Raw genomic sequence first — 18,080 nt, 5'->3', positions numbered from 1 at the left:
ACTACTGCACGCTAACATGCCGATTGCTGGCCCCGATTGTAACGCATCGTCATTGAACGCATTGAAAGTCGTTGGCTAATTTGCCCAAAATCATTCTGCCCAACGCCAACGCAACATCGTCCCCCTCCATACCCTTGATTTATCGGCCGTGATGTCTCCTCTGTACTCTCATCGTCATCGTCGTCGCTGTCGTCGTCGTCATCATCATCGAGAACAATGGCAGACGAGCATCCGCTTTCGCAAGTTCCTACCATCGACTGGTGTTGCTCCGGGCGATGGAAGGTCGCGTACTCCCGCTCGTCACACGTCTCACCGGGCTTCCATTAGCCCGATTCGGCACCGGCATGAATTGTTGCGCTCCTCCAATCTTTCCGAAATCCTGAAAGATGTCGATAGCTTCCTCGCTGCCATCACTGGGAAGGTGGATGCCAAATAGTGCATCATTCCGCTCAGCTTCAAGGCCTGGCTGGATGTTCTCCTCTTCCGTAATGGCTCCTCGCCATTTCAGCCCAAGCTCTGCTGTACCGGTTGGTGGATGATGACTCTGCTTGAGTGGTGATCCCAGCTTACCGGGTGAGCAGAACATCCCAGATCGTTGGGTGAAGGGTGACAGGGAAAAGAAACTGTCATTGGATGCGGCAAGCGCAAGGCTGTTGCTCTTAGCGTTGCCGGTGATGTCTGCAAGAATTCCGGCCGAGGTCGCAGCTCGGACGAGCGATGGACGTTTGATCGAGAGCTTCGCCGGCGAACCACGAGCAACTGCATCCTCTTCCGGGGCGTCGATGAAAATGTCAAATGCCGCACTGAACAGGTCTTTTTTCAGGGTACTCGGCGTGTCTTGGCACGGGTTCCAAGGCGTCTTGTTCGCCTTGTATGGCGACATTTGCGGCGTCAGTCCAAGATGACTATCGTCGCCAATATTGAAGGCAGGGCTCCAGTTGCTGATAACCGGACCGGGACTGAATGCTTTCGCCGGCGTCCCCAACAGCGCTCTCATTCGGTTACGATGATTACGCAGATTCGTGTTTGGTGAGACGGATGGTGGTGGTTTGGCTGGCCGCTTGAATACGACCGCAGGAGTCAAGGGATTGTCATCGCGCATCGGTGACGAGGAGTCAAAGTGGCATGTTGGCGCCTTGAACGCTTGCAGATCGTTGCCGGGGCTGTCAATAGACGAGCTGCGTATCCGAGCAATCTCGGCCTCGGCGCGTCCTTTTCGGAGCCGCGGTCTGCTCGTATCTGCTTCCGACATAAGTAGTTGCGAAGGGTTGCGCGCTACCGACGATTCAATGGACGACCAGTAGCCGCTGTCGTTCATCCCGGCAAACTTTCGTCTATCATTGCCGGATCTACTGGTGGGGGCGAAGCGTGGGACCGGAGGCGGCGTGTCTTTGCGTGTCTGGCTAGCCATTGGGGGAGGTGATGATCCGATGTCAACTGGCGGAGGAGAGGAGCGGATATTGACCGGAGGAGGCATCATGATGACGGGCTCCTCTTTGTCATCCTCCTCCGGAGCGCCGTCAGAGGCTGCGATGGTTCCGTCAGAGGAGAAATCAGCCTCGTCCGGGAATTTGGCCGAGTCAATCGCCTTCACTTCATTCCTCTTGACTGGATTCGGCGCGAGGGTGAAATGGCCAATCGCAGGGGCGGAGGAGGATGGGTAGCCCAAATCAGAGGAGATGCCGCTGATGTAGTGCGAGCCGTCGGGGTTGGTGATGCGTCGCATCGGATTCTTCTTGCCCAGCAGGAACGGCCTCTCCTCGCCTGGTTTGATGGCCCAGTAGTTGCCCTTGCCTGGATCGTCTTTGGGCCGCTCTTGCTTGATGAAGTTCTTGTTCAAGCTAAGATTGTGTCGGATGCTGTTTTGCCAGCCACTCTCGGAAGCCTTGTAGAAGGAGAAGTGGTCTGAGATCCATTTGTAGATTTGAGCCAGAGTGAGACGACGGTTAGGGGCGCGTAGTATGGCCATGCCAATCAGCTCCGCATAGCTTTGAGAGGGTTTCGTGCCATCGTCGTGAACGGCGGGCATATCTCGTGGGTCGGGGAGCTCGAATGGCTCGTCCTTGTCCACTTTCTGCTTCTTCGGACGATCGCGTTGTGGCGTAGGCTCCGCCAAGGTCCGCTTCATGGGACCCTTGAATCCGTAGTCAAACTCGCCGTAGGGATTGGTGGCCATTCCTTGGAAGTGCGGAGGGCCGTAGAAGTTTTCCTTGTCGTATAGTTGGACGGGTGGGAAGTCTAGGGGCGCAGTCTGCGGCGGTGGAGGAGCATAGTACATTGGATAGAAGTTGGCATTCTTCTGTGGCGAGTCGGTGAAGTTGGGTGGTATGGGTTGCGGAATATGGATGCTCGACAGAGGTTGGGAAGTCATGGGTCTCATGGGAGAGCTATCCGTCTTGGTTGGTGATGATCCGCGAGCTCCGTTGGTGGTGTGGTTGAGCTGTCCGTTCTGCATGGTAGACGCGTCGTGGTGAGGAGCGAGGCTGGGGAGCAGAGTAGTCTCGACGTCGTGCCTAGCATGCATCGCGAAAGACGCGTCCGAGTCGGGGTAGACGGTGATCATCGGCGGCGTACGCGTCGAGGCGGCCATCAGCGGGGGCGGCATTGCTGGGAAGGACAAGAAGATATATGGTTTCTTTTGCAGCCGTGACGCGTTGAGGATAGTTCGTAGTGTGAATCTGCTTCGCGCCGCGTTCGTACGCGAAGAGACGCTCCTACGGGAGACGCTGGATCGAAAGGTGGAGGATATGTGGGTGGAGATGCGGTGATGTGTGGGGAGCAGATGGCCGTCTCTACACGGGTAGTGTTAGTGGATCTGCTGGGAGACGAGATGCGGCTCGTCAACGGGGGGCGTTTAAGTGAGTGGGCAGCGTGAGGGGAGACCCAAGCCGTCGTCGCCGATGTCACGTCGTAGCCGCCCACGGATGGGAGATGCGGGAGCAGCGTACCTTATCCAAGCCCGAATGGAATACTCAGCGTCGTGCAGGATGACTGTCCGACCGAGCTGCCGCGAACTGACACGACCGGGGGAGGAGGGGAGCGGGGAGGAGCAGGAGGGAAGAGGAGGGACGAGCAGTGAGGTTTGGAAAGTGTGCAGCGCGCGGCACCGCACTGGCTCTCGTCAGTCGATCGATCAGCAGGTGGGCGGCAGGAAGCGGGGCGCGAAGAATCTGTGAGCAGGCGAAATGGGCGAGATGCTAGAGCGTCCTTGCTTCAACGTGCGGCGTGATAGGCTCCGAGGGATGCTGCACGGCCCTGATGCGGTGAAGCGCGTCAGAGGCTGTTCCTTGCTTGCGCCCGCGCCTCGCCCTCGCGATCGCAGATCTCGACTCGCTCACTCTCCCGCGTTCGTTCCACAGGCAGTCAAGCGCTGTCAATGCGTCGGCTGCCGATGCACCATGTGCCGCAGGATTGGAAGACGGGCTTGCGTGATAGGATCAAGTCAGGCCAGCGTGCGTAATGGCATGGAGCCGAGCGGCGAGACCCAAAGTCGGGCGTGCAGCTGGGAACGCGCCAAGCGGCCCCCACCCCTCGCCTACAAACTCTAAAAGTACGCGCTGTCTCGCGAGTCTCACGTGATCTTCCACCCGACTGGGTAGGGCTGAAGTGACAGAAGATGCAGCACGAATATGCTCGTACGGAATCCGGAAGACTCCAGAATACAGCTACATGTAATTCGTGTCCTGGCGACACGAGAGTGCTCTCACATCTCACCGTCTCTACGCCTCCCCATTCTCCAGCTTGACCTCCCCCGGGCCAGTCTCCCCGTCTTCACCATCCATACCCATGTCTTCGTCATCCCATTTCCCCGCCTCATCTTCCTCTTCGTCCTCTTCCGCTTGCTTGTCCCCCTTCGCCCTTCCTCCCTCCTCGACGACTGGGAAGTGTAGGTACTTCCACTCCTCAATCTCCTCAATAACGCTCCGCAATCGATCTCGCACACTTTCGACAGCGTAGCTTCCCAGTAGCAGCCGCAAAGGCGGATATCGACAATGTCCTAGCTGCCACACCAACTCCGCTGACTTCACGGCAGATGTTGGCTGTCGGTCCACCAGCCACTGGATGATGCGGCGCGCGTGGCCGGCCGGTGCGGTCGGAGTGTTGTACGGTTCGGAGGGCGCCTTCACGAAGAAATGGCCGTATCGCTTCAGATTGATCTTGTGGTCCGGCTGTCCCATTCCCTGTAACGCTGGGTCGTGCAGCCCGGCCGGCTCATCTAGTCTCATGTGTGCTGGCTCGACGAGCGTGGCTTTGATTCGAAAGGCGTCGATTTCGTATAGCATGCTCTCGACCAGGCCCTCGGTGGCGTACTTGGTGGCGCAGTAAGGTCCCAGGCCAGGTACGCCCTGCGCGCCCGAAGTTGACGAGAAGATGATGTAGCGACCGGCACTCTCATCCTCTCCCCTCTTGGCAGACTGCTCACGGAAGTACGGCAGGGTGAGCTGGATGATGTTGAGCGTTCCCAGGAAGTTCGTCTCGAATTGCGAGCGGACATCGCACGAGTCTTGGTCTTCGCATGCCGCAATGATACCATGGCCAGTGCAGCTGTGATTACTGTCAATGCCCAGCCAAGAAGTGCTCTCTCAGTGCGGTCTGGCTTACTTCACCACAATGTCAACGCAACCAAACTTTACTATGCATGCGTCGATGCACGCCTGAACCGTCTCCCGAACACGGACGTCGCTGAGCAGCCCAAGACATCGCTCGTGCCACCCTTGCATCTGCTCGGCGGTGTTCTCCATCGTCCAACCGACCGCTGCCACATTGTCCCCGTGACCGAGAGCCGACTTGACCAGGGACCGGCCAATGTGGCCCGTCGCGCCAAAGATCAGCCATGTTTTTTGACTGGATGGGTTTGTGTCCGACCTGGACGAGGGTATATGCAATCAGTCAAGGCGATCGTGCAGCATGCGAAGATGTTGCATGAGACTTACGGAGGATCTGTGGTGGAGGGTAACCGCAGCTTAGGCTCGGTGGCCAACAGAGATCTGGGGGACAGCGTGTCATGACTGCCATCGGCCATGTAGACTGACAGCGAGCAACTGTGTCACATCGCTCCACGTGGACAGTTCAGGACATTGACCTGCACGATTTGCGTTCACAATGGAAGGCGAGTTTATGAAGTGAGGTGAACGTAACTTACGCCGAATGCAGGCTGGAAAGAACGCTGCGTGAACGGCCCGCGGGGATTGAAGCTTACCTAAGCCAAGGCATCTTAGCCACGTGAACTCCATCCCAGCATCAAGTGCTGAATCGGCGAGACTCATCATCGTAGACGATCCTCCCGACGGCCTTAGATGGATCGGAAATGGATCCTGCTCCAACTCGCCCTGGTGCAATGTGCACTGTGTTCCAAGGCCAAACAGCAAGCAAGGCAGAGTCAGCAGCATCTCTTCCCGCCTCGCGACTCCGATTCCCTACTGACAGCCTCCCCAGACGTGCAACAATCGCCCTCCAACGGGAGCTTTGCAAGCGGCTTCCTTAGCGGCCAGTTGGTCCTCGCCGCCATTCTCTTCGTCTTCATCAAGTTCTTCATCTTCGGCGAGGCCTCAAGTCAAGACGACCGAGCACAGTCTCGTGCGGCGGCGCGGCGGCAGCGGACCCTCTCCCATAGCGCTGCTCGGCATCACCGCACGGTATCTTCGTCATTACATCCCCGCCCCGGCTCGGGAGTCGTGAAGCCGCGACCGGAAGGCGGCCTGACCGTGCAGAAAATCCTGGAAAAGACGTACTACAACGTCCACGGCCATCAGCCAGAAAGCCTGGACTGGTTTAATGTCTTGATCGCGCAGACCATTTCACAGCTTCGCGCGGACGCACAGCAGGACGAGGCGGTGCTCACCTCGCTCACTGCCTTGCTCAACGGGCCCAACAAACCCGACTTCCTCGACGAGATCAAGGTGACCGAGATCAGCCTGGGCGAGGAATTCCCCATTTTCAGCAACTGCCGAGTCATCCCCGTCAACGAGGATGGAATGCCAATTCGAGAGCTCAAGGGCAATCGAGGAGAAATGCTGCAGGCCCGAATGGATGTAGACTTGGGCGACGTGGTCACGCTGGGCATCGAGACGAAGCTTGTCTTAAACTACCCCAAACCCTTTGTCGCCGTCCTACCTGTCGCTCTTGCGGTATCTGTGGTCAGGTTTTCGGGGACACTGTCCCTTTCCTTCTCTCCTTCCAGCCAATCGGATCCCTACGACTCGGTCAACGGCCTTCCCACGGATTCCGCGAAAAACGAGGGGCACCCGCTCAACCCCACAGGCTCGTCTCCAACAACGCTCACGTTCACCTTCTTGGATGACTACCGGCTGGATCTGTCGGTGCGGTCGTTGATCGGCTCAAGAAGCCGACTGCAAGACGTACCCAAGATCGCGCAGCTCGTGGAAGACCGGATTCACCGCTGGTTCGATGATCGGTGCGTGGAGCCGCGCTTCCAGCAAATCGTCCTCCCTTCGCTGTGGCCGCGCAAAAAGAATACCAGGGGCGGAGAGGAGCAAGCAAGCGTTGTTCCCGATTCTCCATCCATTCACAACAGCCGCGATTCTCAACTGGATGGTATTGCAGAAGCGACGCTGGGAGCCTCACCAGACCGTTTGCCCCGGTCGCTCAAAGAAGGCTCGCAAACAAAGCCGCCACCCAAGGTCGAAACGCCAGCGGAGCAACGCACGAGAGACTGGGCCGCACGGCATGGCAAGCCCAAGGAAGCAATGACGGAAATCGAACTAGCAGGGGCAGAGATGCGAGAGGCTGACGAGCGGGATCGCAAAAGAAGACAGGAGTACGATGCAGATGGATCAGTGCTACGACACCGCACCACTCCGACTCAAGGAGTTCGGCTGTGACATAGAACGAACGCTTACATGGCCGATGTATAGACTCGCATCTATTAATTCGTGCAAAGCTAGCTATAACACGCAATACACTGACTTCAGCCGTCTATGCCTCATACGTAATCACTGGCCAATGCGATGACTGAGTGCGCACGCGCCTTGTGAGGGTATCCACCGTTTCCTTTACATCTCGAACGCCGACCGGTGAAAGGGATAGAGGCTCGTCACGAATGTCAGGGCCACACATTGATATGTGCTGCAGATGCGGCTGTCTCAGAGGGGGAAACCGACGCTCAGCTTCGATTCTTCATCCCGATCCTGCAAGAAAGTCGTCTGCGGTTCGCCTCCAAAGGTGTGTGGGGCATGTGAAGCTTCCGTCGTGCCGTTCGGGAAGACAGTACCATCAGAAGACGGAAGCAGACGAGCAGGAACCGGGGTGGTAGCCGCAGGTGCTGTCGACATCGGCACATCCGGAGCGAGTGTTGGAGCTGGCTTATGATCTGGCGGCAGGAAGGAGAATGACGTTGGGGTAGGATACGCCGACGGTCCGAGAGGAGAGGAGCCGAACGCCTGCTGCGGTCGCTCTTCCATGTGACTCTCGTTGACGCGGGCCTTCGTGTCATCTTGCTGGGACGTGGTGTTTGGAGATGCACCAGCCTGCGTCGCTTTGGTTGACGGAGAGGCGGTCCGTGGAGTTGATGTGCCGTTGGCGATCGCAGACATTGCAGTGGCTGGCACTTTGAGCTTGAGCACCAGGCTTTGTGGCTCAACCTCATCCATCTCCGAGTCCTCCACGTCCTCGTTCATGTCATCGTCCGCGTCCGCATCCGCATCCGCATCCGCCATGGTCTCGTCCTCGTCGTCGTTCTTGTCACTGTCCCACTCATCGCCGCTGGCCTCCCCCTCATCCTCGTCGCTCATCTCATCGATACTGTTGTACGTGTCGATATGCTTGCGCGGCCGCGTATTCCCGTTCACGGCAGGTCTTGCAGCCAACCTCGTGGGGCGACCGCGACCCCGAATGGACTGCTCAGAGTCTTCTGTGCCTGAGCGGCTTCGATGTCCAGCGCGGTCGCCCTCGCCGTACTCGGGTGCGAGCTCGTCCATATTCATCGGATGGCCGCTTAGCAGACTCTCGCCATACTCGCCAGTCCTGGGTTGCCGCACTTGACGTCCGCTTGCCGTCACCGTGGGACCCGCATCGACCGGAGTGTCCCGTCCAGAGTGCCTGGTGGAACGGCGAGTGGATGTGGCATCCGAGAGAAAAGCGTCGTCGTCGTCGTCAAAGGTATACCGCATGCGCTTGCCCCTCGTCCTGCCCTCGTACAGCGAGAATCCGGGTTCGGGACGGGTGAAGGCGGCACGGCGCACTTGGCGGTACTCCCGGCGCCGTCGCTTCTCTTCCGTGGCCTCGAATGTTGGAATGGCATTGGTGATCTTGTTGGCCAGCCGGCGTGCCGCTTGACTTGTGTCCACCTCTTCGAGCTTCTTGGCCAGCTCCTTCACTTCGTCTATGCTTCCGGCCACGCTCCACCAGTGCGCCGTCTTCTTGTAGCGATCTCCTTCTCTGTACACGCGGAAGCTAGTATCGTCTAGCCCCTGAACCAAAAAGTAGCGTCTCTTGTCTCCATCGATGCCCCACGGCTGTACGGAGAGGGGCTGGTTCTCGTCATCGTTGTGGCGCTGTTGCTTGTATCCCTCCTTGATTATGGCGTTGATGGCTTCCGAGTTGGCGAGAGCCCACATGATGATCGTGCGCAGGAGTGTGAGCTGGCATGGTGAGTTAGGGTACAGCGAAGAAGAGGTATTGGCAACAGCTGGACTCACTCTCTCAACTGGAGACATGTTTTCAAAGCTGCCTCCTCCGTGCAGAGGGTTGGTATCGTTCCACGCCTTCGGCCAATCCTTACGATTGCTGAGGATCGCTTCTTCGAGGGCTCGGCCGTGATGACCACGTCTGCATTGTAGAAGTGATGTCAGTCTTGGAGATCGATCGTTACCGCGGCCGTGTATGTCGACACCGGAAGGTGGGCTGCCAAGTGATGCAAAAGGGATATACGTACTCCGGCGGCTTCTTCCTGTTCAGCGCCAGCCCAAGCATCGCGCACAGCAAATGGGACACTTCGGGGCTTGGAGTGGTGTCGACAACCCCCCGTTCGATATCCTGTGGCCCCAGGTTGGAGAGCTTGGCAGGCATGACCTCGTTGAAGCGCGAGCGAAACATCACGATGAACTGTAGGAGCCGATCAGCACGCCAGTCCAGCGGTGTCAAACGCGCGCAAGACGCGCCATTCCGCGTCAAAACGTACGGCAATGTCGGGGTTATCAGCTAGAACTTCTTCATGAGGCGGCGAGGGCTCCCTCTTGGGTCGCGCAGGCGAGGCTTTGGGGGGCGGAAACCTCAGCTTGTTGGCGGCTTTCGCTTTGAGAAAGACGGGCGCGAGGTTCTGGATTTCCTTGTCAGAATGCTCTGACAGGCTACTGCTGTCCGAATCATCCATGATGACGGGTGTTGGGGGTGGTGGGAGGAGGAAATGCAAGGCGCAGATGGAAGGACGCGAGATTCAATGTTTCGAGCGGGACGGGAGGTGTTGGCGTTCTCGGGGCGGAGCGTCGGTTAGGTAAGAAAGCTTAACGAGAACAGGCACCGGCAGGAGGGCAATAGGCGCAGGACTTTTGGGGGCAGGTAGATGGACTTCTCATTCACCGGGTACTTAATACGCATATAAAGAAGTAAACACAGCCGTCCGTCGGCAAATGTCTGTCTTGAACAGCCTCGACTGGTAGTTTCGAGGATGGACTCTCCGGATTCGTCGTTCGTGCATAATCCGTTGGCCAACAACTATCGCAGCAGCTTATGTTGACTCTCGCCGCCGGTCTCATGAGTACCATGCAGCATGCGAGATGCAGCCTGCATTCCCGCTCTGCCTGATTTTCCTGCCATGCCGAGCATTGAGGATGGCGTCGGAGATGCGGTCGCGCATTGCTTGCCACCTCAGTGGATTTCCTCTTTGCGTCCTTTTCGGAATGTGTGGGATGAACGTTGCCTCCATGTTTCATAGCATCCTGGAGCCGCTCGGTCGACCTTTGTAGCACTTCTCATCTATGCCGTGGGATCATGATGTTGGCCGTCCTGTATCGAAATTGTCCACCGGCCAAGAGTAACGATCTCATCACCTGAGAACGCCGACTGCGAATTCAACCCAGCAATGCCCGATGAAAGTATGTGCGCGCGTCTAAGGTGACTTGTTTGTTCTTGAGTACAAAATACGAGATTTCACTTACTGCTACCATGGCTCAATGATGACACCGGCGGAGCCAAGCTCGTCAGTGCTCTTGCCAAATCGCAGCTGGGGAAACACAAGGCGTGCTATCCGCATTGTGAGGCTGGAGTCCGTGTGAGCAGCCCCTGTTGGCCATGTCCATGGGTATGTATTGCATTCTTCAATGTGAGTGGAGGTGGTGTTGCAAAAAGATTGGACCTTCGGGGCGGGACAGCCGGGCCGAGCCGACAAAGTCTCCCGTCTTGGCATCGCACCTGCACAATTCTATCCGCTAACAGCGTCTATACTTTTCGAGCCAGCAGTCTTGCGATCACATCCACACCCGTCAGTCCAACAAACACGATGGGTCGGGTTATTCGCAATCAGAGGAAGGGGCGAGGGTCCATCTTCACGGCCAACACCCGCCTGAACAAAGGTGAGCGCACCCGCGGTTCAGTCACCGTCTCGTGGGCGGGTCGAAAAGATGGGAATAGCAGCTCACAATGGCGATAGCACCCGCACAGTTCCGCACGTACGACTTTGCCGAACGCCATGGCTACATCCGCGGCGTCGTGAAGGAGATTGTTCACGATGCCGGCCGTGGCGCACCGCTCGCCCGGGTCGTCTTTCGTGATCCGTACCGCTTCAAACTCCGCACCGAGACCTTCATCGCCAACGAGGGCATGTACACCGGCCAGTTCATCTACGCCGGCAAGAACGCCTCTCTCAGCATCGGCAACGTGCTCCCCCTCGGGTCGATGCCGGAAGGTACCGTGGTCAGCAACGTGGAAGAGAAGGCTGGTGATCGAGGCGCTCTGGGCAGGACGAGCGGCAACTATGTCACCGTCATCGGACACAACCCCGACGAGGGTAAGACCCGAGTGAAGCTGCCGAGTGGAGCGAAGAAGGTGGTGAAGAGCACCGTGCGTGGGATGATTGGCATTGTCGCTGGAGGAGGACGTACCGACAAGCCTCTGCTCAGTACGACACCCCGCATCGAGGCATGACTCGTGAACACTCGCTAACACTCGCACAGAGGCATCCCGTGCGAAGCATAAGTTCGCCGTCAAGCGCAACTCGTGGCCCAAGACCCGTGGTGTGGCTATGAACCCCGTGGACCATGTAAGCCCCTACCAGATCATCTCACGCCTGCCCTCGCTCGTCTGCTAACTCGCGTCCCAGCCCCACGGTGGTGGTAACCATCAACATATTGGTAAGGCGTCGACCATCTCTCGCTACGCTGCACAAGGTCAAAAAGCCGGTCTCATCGCCGCCCGGAGAACTGGTCTGCTACGTGGTACTCAAAAGACAAAGGACTAGACGCATGGAGAGTGACGGGAGGGTTCCTTTACGCTTTGTCGTGTTGCTGCTGTAGCTTGCGGTGCTTTCTTGCGCTGTAGTGTGATACAGGAGGATACCTTCAAAAGACAAATCATCGTATCTGACGCTGCTGCTCCTTGTTTCCTGATGAATGTGGTTTCACACCGCGTAGTAGTTCGATCATCGATCTCCACCCCGATAATGCCAGAGACGACGAACGAATCGTGGTGTTCGAGGAGCACACCACTTCATCTAAGGCAGCTCGTAGAATAATGAATGTCAATCGCAAGACTCGTCCATGTAGCTCTCATGCCGCGGCGAAACGCCTATCGCGCAATCGGCAATTTTCAAAGTCCAAGCCTTATGTCAGCATTCAATGAAGCGCAGTGCACGTGCGGATGAATGACTCTGATTCCAACCACTTCAGATCTGCACACACCCTTCATCTCACGCCACCCTGCTTTCTCTCCCCCCTCGTCCAGTCGACTGGCAGCAAGGGCAGCCTGCTCGCAGACATGGACTTCCCCATCATCCGCCGCCCTCGCAAACCTGACCCGAACTGGGATCCCCATCACAATCCCGTCACCAATGGCTTCGCTTACCGGATACCGCACTCGCCCGAGCTGTCCCTCCCAGGAGGCGGCAACTGGGTGGTGCAGAAATATGGCGGAACGAGCGTGGGCAAGTTCCCGGTCAAAATCGCAGAAGAGATTGTGGGGTATGTATGATACTCGCGAGGCAATGCACGAGTTGGGCAGGACGAGCTAACCCACGCCTGCAGTCCAGGGATCAAGAGACACCGCATCGCCGTGGTGTGCTCGGCGCGAAGCACTGGCACCAAGAGCGAGGGAACCACCACCCGCCTCCTACGCGCGGCGCGAGATGTGGAGGACGTGAAGAGCCGGAAGTACCTCGAAATCGTCGAGGCCATTCGCACCGATCACATTGAAGCGGGACGACGAGACGTTCTGACAGAAAGAAACGACGCTGAAGATGTGCTCCAGCACTACGAGCAAGTGGTCAACTCCGAATGCGATGATCTACTTGACATCCTCAAGAGCGCACAAGTAATCAGGGAAGTGTCGGATCAGACGATGGACATGATCGTAGCTGTGGGAGAGCGTCTGTCTTGCCTGTACATGACCGCCATCCTGAGAAGTCGCGGCATCAAAGCGGCATATGTCGACATGTCGGAGGTCCTCGCCATCTCCTCCACCAAGGCGTCGCGACGAGGCGAGGGGCTCTACGAGTTGCTGACCGCCGCGATGGCCAAGCGTGTGCTTGCCGAGCCCGACGACGCAGTCCCCGTCATTACCGGCTTCTTCGGGAGGGTACAAGACGGCCTCTTGAAGGAGATTGGAAGAGGCTACACCGACCTCTGCGCCGCGCTCGTCGGCATCGGGTTGGAAGCCAAAGAACTGCAAATTTGGAAGGAGGTTGATGGCATCTTCACCGCCGACCCCAGCAAGGTCCCTACCGCCCGTCTGCTGGACTCTGTCACGCCCTCCGAGGCTGCCGAGCTGACGTTTTACGGTTCCGAGGTGATTCACAACGAGACCATGGATCAGGTCATCAAAGCGGAAATCCCCATTCGCATCAAAAACGTCAAGAATCCCCGCAGTAACGGCACCGTCATCGTCCCGGACCAGACCGACAATTACAATCGACGGCCAGGCTTCATCTTCCGCGACAGATCGTCCACCAACATTCTGATGCAGAACCAGCAGGTTCCCCGCAAGCCCACCGCCGTGACGATCAAGAAAGGCATTGCGATCTTGAACGTGCACTCCAAGAAGCGCACCCGCGCCCACGGCTTTCTGAGCCGCATATTCAGCACACTGGACGAACACGGCCTCAGTGTAGACCTCATCTCCTCATCCGAGGTTCACATCTCCCTTGCGCTCCACAGCGAAGCCCGCCTGCTCTCCGGAGGTGGCGAGGAAGAGATGAAGATCGAGAGTGCCGCGCTCCAAGCTTGCGTCGAAGATCTGCGCACGTGGGGCGACATCGATCTCGTTCCGAACATGGCCATCATCTCGCTCGTCGGCAGGCATCTGCGAAGCCACGTCGGCATCTCGGGCCGCTTCTTCAGTGCGCTGGGTGAGCATGGAGTGAACATTGAGATGATCAGCCAGGGGGCGAGCGAGATCAACATCAGCTGCGTCATTGAAGCCAAGGAAGCCGAGAGGGCGTTGAATGTGGTGCACACCAATCTTTTTACATTTCTGGAGAATTAAATGTTTAGCATTAGCGGGCTCGCGAGATCATTTGGACTCCATGATGCGATATACTGCTGCTGTACATTTGTTGCCTCCATCTACTCATATGCGCATGTCGTCCAAGATGACTTTGTATTCTTTCCGCTTCTTCGTCTTGCCGCGCCACTCCGTTTTCACCTTGCCAATCCACTTCGACAAGTGAGGGAACAGTAATCTTTCCGCCAAATACATGCACACAAATCCCCCAAGACCCAGGCCTAGGATGAAGATCTTGAACGCCGGCGACATGGGCGTCAGGTCCATGAGATCGAACAGCCAGGGTGCGGGATCGAAAAGAATGTACGTCGAGACTGCCAACGTGACGCCCATGCTGATGACGAAGGGCAGGTTGTGACGGATCGATTGCCTGAACGGCTTGCCCACCGACAGCACGATGGCGGAGAGGATGTACTGATAGCACGACACCAGGAACAGAGAGGTACTCTCCGAGTTTGGTGGTCGAGAGTGCCCGGGGTCAAGGATAGGCGGCTGATACCACGGCTGCCGTCGCACGAGCAGCCAGACAATGAGCTGGACAACGATGCAGATCACGATTTGGCCAATCAGGGGTGCGAGGACTTTGCGATTCACCAGGCTGGCCGTTGGTCGCTTGCGTGAGAGCGAGTGGTACGGTCCCGTCCAGCCCATGAACACGGCGATCGGTAGGATGAGGATGAGGTCGATGAAGAGGAACTGGAAGTCGCCCAGATTCGAGGCGGCCGCGTACAAGAAGCTGACCGACGTGAATTGGATGGCTGAGTACAAGCTCATGTACTTGAAGCAGCTGAAGCTCGTCACCAGCGCAGCACGGCCTTCGCGAATCACCTCTGGCACACATGAGATGTCGAAGACTCGGCTGGTGAAGGGCGCGGCCACAGAAGCCTCCGCCTCCGAGAGTGAAATGCCGACATCTGCTGCCTTGAGAGCACCGCAGTCGTTGGCACCATCACCGCAGAAGCCAGCGCAGTAGTCGATGCTCTGTAGCTTCTCGACGAGCTCGTGTTTCTCGTCCGGAGACATTCTTGCAAAGACTTGGCCTAGGACAAGCATCTCGCGCAGCACCTTGGGTGACGCGAAGTCCACCAGCCAGCGAAAGACATCGCCTGTCACGGCGATTGAATAGTTCCGTAAGTTTGAAACGTCGTACGGGAGCGAAGAGTCGTGGTCGGCGGGTGGCGGAAGGGGTTTCAGCGTATTCTCGTCAAGCTGGTAAACGGGATTATCCACGCTTTCCCAGCTCAGTTTGGACAGCGCGGTGTGCGCATCTCCCTCCACAAAGTGGGGCACGAAACAGTGTGCGGTGCGATCAATGAGGCTGCATTCCCGCGCAACGCTGATGGCAGTGAGAATGTTGTCGCCCGTGCACATCACCGTGCGGATGTTGGCTTCGTTCAGCTGCTCGATAATGCTGGTCGTGGTGTCCTTGAGCTTGTTCTCAAACACAATGAAGCCGACGAAGTCCAGGTTCGACTCGGCCTCTTCTCGCTTCATCTTTTGCACCTTCAGCCAGTTGAGCTTGAAAATGTGCTTGGTGGCGCAAGCGATGACCCGGAAACCGCGATGGGTGTAGTAAGATAGAAGATCGTCGTAGTCGGCGGGGAAAGACTCCGGTCTGCAGATGTCCTTCATGGCTTCCGGCGCGCCCTTGACGAACACATCTCCGCTCTTGTCGCCAAACTGTCGAACGATTACGCTAGCACGGCGAAGGTGCGAGACGAATTCAAAGGACTTTAGCACGCCGAGCTCGATCGGACGCCGACTGTTTGCGGAGTCGGGCTCTTCGTCGAGGTCGAACTCGTTGCCGGGAGGCGGTCGAGCAACAGACGGCGAAAGTGAGTGATCCTCGTCCTCTTCCGTATTCGAGGGACCACCGGAGCCTTCTTCAAACTGCCAGCCAGTCCAATCGAACATCTTTAGGTCCAGGGGATCGCCGATGAACTCATCATCCACAACACGGAGCGAATGGCAAGTGGCCATGGTGTACAGAATGGCTTTGTTCGCGTTGTAGTCGAAAGTGGGATCTCGTTCGTACGTGGCACCGGGAAGTAGTTCGGTAGAGTCCGTGAAAATCTCCGTGAATCGGTTCGATGGACGAGCAACCACTCGGACGCCAAGAACATCCAAGCCATCCTCCGTCAGAGTACCCGTCTTGTCGAAGCACATGACGTCGAGTTTTCCACCCACATTGACTCGTTGCGGGCTGATACAGAAGATTTGCTTCCCCCTCAGGCGCTGTAGGGCGAAATTCGTTCCAATGGTCAAAGTGGCGGGAAGGGCGGGCGGGACAACGATCGTGATCAAGTCCAGAGCGCGGACGAGGATCAGATGCCATTGCAAGCCCAGACGAATGAAGTTGATGAATGACGCGATGAATCCAATGCCGGCAATACACGCCATGACTGATATGTACCGGAAGGAGTCGCGGTAAAACTTGAACCCCGATGGCTTTGGGAAAAGCATGGACCGAACGAGGGCGCCTTTTGTAGTGTTGAAGCCTGTGCGAACAACCAGCGCCAGTGCAGCCGAGTCATCGCTTCCGTCGTCTTGTGGCCGACGTGCTCGGATAATCTTTGTGCCGCTGAACAGCATATGCCTTGCAACATCCGGATGTATCTGCGATGCAGCCAGGTTGAGACGATCCAGCGTCTCGTCGGTAGCAGGGATCTTGGATACAGGAACCGACTCGCCAGTCAGCATGCTCTCGTTCACAATGCAGTCTCCTGAGAGAAGCAAGCTGTCGCAGGGGAATAGTCCAAGATTTGGATCGGTGACCTCGTACACGTCACCCGGTACGAGTTCGCTAGAATCAATGTACCGCCAGAAGCCATTGCGCAGGACGCGAACGTCGCACTTGAAGAGCGAAATCTCGCGAAGCCTTTTCATCGTCGCCTTCATTTCCAGGAGAGTAGTGACCACACTGACAACGGAAATGACAAAGATGCAGCCGGCGTAGTAGTAATACTCGTCCACGGACCAGAGAAGCATGCTTGCGACTTGGAAGACGTAGAAGGGGTGAAGGACCTCGTCGAGAAGCAACTGCATCGTGCTCTTCTGCTCGATGTTGATGGCGTTGGCGCCAAATATGCGCTCCCGAACTTCTTGCTCGTCACTGTCGATCCCCGCTCGGACTGTCGCGATATCCGTCCAGTTTGGATCTTTCCACACATTGCCCAGGACGAACTTGTCTCGCAATGGGTGGTAGCAGAAGCGAATGTAGCGATAGTCCAGGATCCGCAGTTGCTCGATGATGGGATCGTCGTACTCGTCAAAATCCGACATTTTGCCCTTCTCGCTGTGCCCAAAGACGGATGATAGCGACTGGCCAAACTCCTGTTTGTTGAGGTTCTGAACGGCCATTTCGCCCCACTGATTCTCGATCACCACCCAATCGCACTTTGCCAGGGGGGCATTGCGTCCGACCAGCTTCACGTACCACTTAGGAAGCCATCGTAAGACCAGATAGCCGACGCCGGCGGTGAGGATGCAGACGCAGAGGTACATTGCAAAGCCGAGCGCCGACGTACGGAACCCGGCAACGACAATTGTCATGTCCTCCGTCAAGATGTAGATTTTCTGGCTGACTCGGCCACCGGTCCGGAAGCCACTGTATGCGCTGTCTTCCGAACGACGAGATTGGTCAGACGGATGCCGACGCAGTAAGGGAGCTTCGGTAGACGTCCTCGAGCCTTTGGATACGCCGGACGATTTTCTCGATCTGCTGCTCCTCCTCCGCTCTTGACTGTCCAGCAGAGTCACTTCCTCGCTGTGTAGTTCGACTCCATTGGTGTCACTTAGACTCTGCCGTTCCAATTGATCCTGATCATCGAGTATGGCCTCTTCGTGCCAGTCCGGCCACTCCTCCAGATCCTGCTCTTGATCTTCATCATCGTAGAACTGGAAGCTTGCGGTCGAGTCACGGCGACTTCTTCTGTAGGCGAATGTGCTTGTGGCCGTGGGGACGCTCTCAGACATCGGCCCGGAGAACATCTGTAATGGCATTGGGTTAGGTGATGCGGCCTTCCAGCGATCCAAGGTGCGAACCCACCTCATCTTGCGCCATTTCCACGTCGCCGAGAAAACTTGCCCTGTGTCATTGGGTCAGTGGTGGGAGACAGGTGGTTGGAATTGCAAGAACCTCAACGTACTCGCTCATGTTACTGCCTCGACGGTACATGTCGCTGCGCCGCCGAGCGACCTCATCTACCTCGTCATCCGTGAGCGCAGTGGACCGCCGCGGGCTGCCCCGTCTGGAGCTGCCCTTGAAGTCCATTCGGCAGCGAGATTCCTGGCTTGTCGGCTTTCAGACCGCCGCGAGCGTCGAAGATGCCAGAGCCGTGAAGAAATGCGAGCAGACGAGGCAAGCTTGCACGGGCCGTCTGGCCGGCCGGCATACTGCTGAGTCATTTCTT

The 18,080-nt window shown here is 57.2% G+C and overlaps 7 protein-coding genes across 7 annotated transcripts; 3 read left to right on the top strand and 4 right to left on the bottom strand.

Annotated features, from left to right (window-relative positions):
• Positions 1-247: 247 nt before the first annotated feature.
• BDY17DRAFT_323316 (uncharacterized protein) lies at positions 248-2,605 on the bottom strand (the record flags this gene model as incomplete). The annotated part of the gene is made up of 1 exon (XM_033736988.1): positions 248-2,605. The coding sequence occupies one exon, from the start codon at positions 2,603-2,605 to the stop codon at positions 248-250; it is 2,358 nt and encodes a 785-aa protein (XP_033591037.1).
• Positions 2,606-3,631: 1,026 nt separating this feature from the next.
• BDY17DRAFT_295684 (uncharacterized protein) lies at positions 3,632-5,155 on the bottom strand. Its single transcript, XM_033733340.1, has 3 exons — positions 4,935-5,155; positions 4,603-4,866; positions 3,632-4,545 (listed from the first exon to the last, which is right to left on the bottom strand). The coding sequence occupies exons 1-3, from the start codon at positions 5,021-5,023 to the stop codon at positions 3,720-3,722; spliced, it is 1,179 nt and encodes a 392-aa protein (XP_033591036.1). The 5' UTR covers positions 5,024-5,155; the 3' UTR covers positions 3,632-3,719.
• Positions 5,156-5,254: 99 nt separating this feature from the next.
• Positions 5,255-6,875, top strand: BDY17DRAFT_295683 (uncharacterized protein). Its single transcript, XM_033733339.1, has 2 exons — positions 5,255-5,379; positions 5,437-6,875. The coding sequence occupies exons 1-2, from the start codon at positions 5,298-5,300 to the stop codon at positions 6,840-6,842; spliced, it is 1,488 nt and encodes a 495-aa protein (XP_033591035.1). The 5' UTR covers positions 5,255-5,297; the 3' UTR covers positions 6,843-6,875.
• BDY17DRAFT_264501 (uncharacterized protein) lies at positions 6,876-9,378 on the bottom strand. The gene is made up of 4 exons (XM_033731883.1): positions 9,140-9,378; positions 8,894-9,063; positions 8,658-8,787; positions 6,876-8,600 (listed from the first exon to the last, which is right to left on the bottom strand). Exons 1-4 carry the CDS (start codon positions 9,329-9,331, stop codon positions 7,104-7,106), a joined length of 1,989 nt encoding a protein of 662 aa, XP_033591034.1. The 5' UTR covers positions 9,332-9,378; the 3' UTR covers positions 6,876-7,103.
• A 986-nt stretch (positions 9,379-10,364) lies between these two features.
• BDY17DRAFT_295679 (translation protein SH3-like domain-containing protein) lies at positions 10,365-11,540 on the top strand. The gene is made up of 4 exons (XM_033733338.1): positions 10,365-10,529; positions 10,607-11,074; positions 11,130-11,215; positions 11,276-11,540. Exons 1-4 carry the CDS (start codon positions 10,457-10,459, stop codon positions 11,411-11,413), a joined length of 765 nt encoding a protein of 254 aa, XP_033591033.1. The 5' UTR covers positions 10,365-10,456; the 3' UTR covers positions 11,414-11,540.
• Positions 11,541-11,928: 388 nt separating this feature from the next.
• On the top strand, positions 11,929-13,650 carry BDY17DRAFT_323311 (Aspartate/glutamate/uridylate kinase; the record flags this gene model as incomplete). Its single annotated transcript, XM_033736987.1, has 2 exons — positions 11,929-12,131; positions 12,195-13,650. The coding sequence occupies 2 exons, from the start codon at positions 11,929-11,931 to the stop codon at positions 13,648-13,650; spliced, it is 1,659 nt and encodes a 552-aa protein (XP_033591032.1).
• A 42-nt stretch (positions 13,651-13,692) lies between these two features.
• Positions 13,693-18,025, bottom strand: BDY17DRAFT_128901 (uncharacterized protein). The gene is made up of 2 exons (XM_033729394.1): positions 17,817-18,025; positions 13,693-17,756 (listed from the first exon to the last, which is right to left on the bottom strand). The coding sequence occupies exon 2, from the start codon at positions 17,719-17,721 to the stop codon at positions 13,735-13,737; it is 3,987 nt and encodes a 1,328-aa protein (XP_033591031.1). The 5' UTR covers positions 17,722-17,756; positions 17,817-18,025; the 3' UTR covers positions 13,693-13,734.
• Positions 18,026-18,080: the final 55 nt, after the last annotated feature.

This window comes from Neohortaea acidophila (assembly GCF_010093505.1).
Source record: "Neohortaea acidophila strain CBS 113389 unplaced genomic scaffold BDY17scaffold_4, whole genome shotgun sequence".
Classification (NCBI taxonomy): Eukaryota; Fungi; Ascomycota; class Dothideomycetes; order Mycosphaerellales; family Teratosphaeriaceae; genus Neohortaea; species Neohortaea acidophila.
Note: the sequence above shows the minus strand (reverse complement) of the source record. Positions and strands in the feature narration are given on the sequence as shown.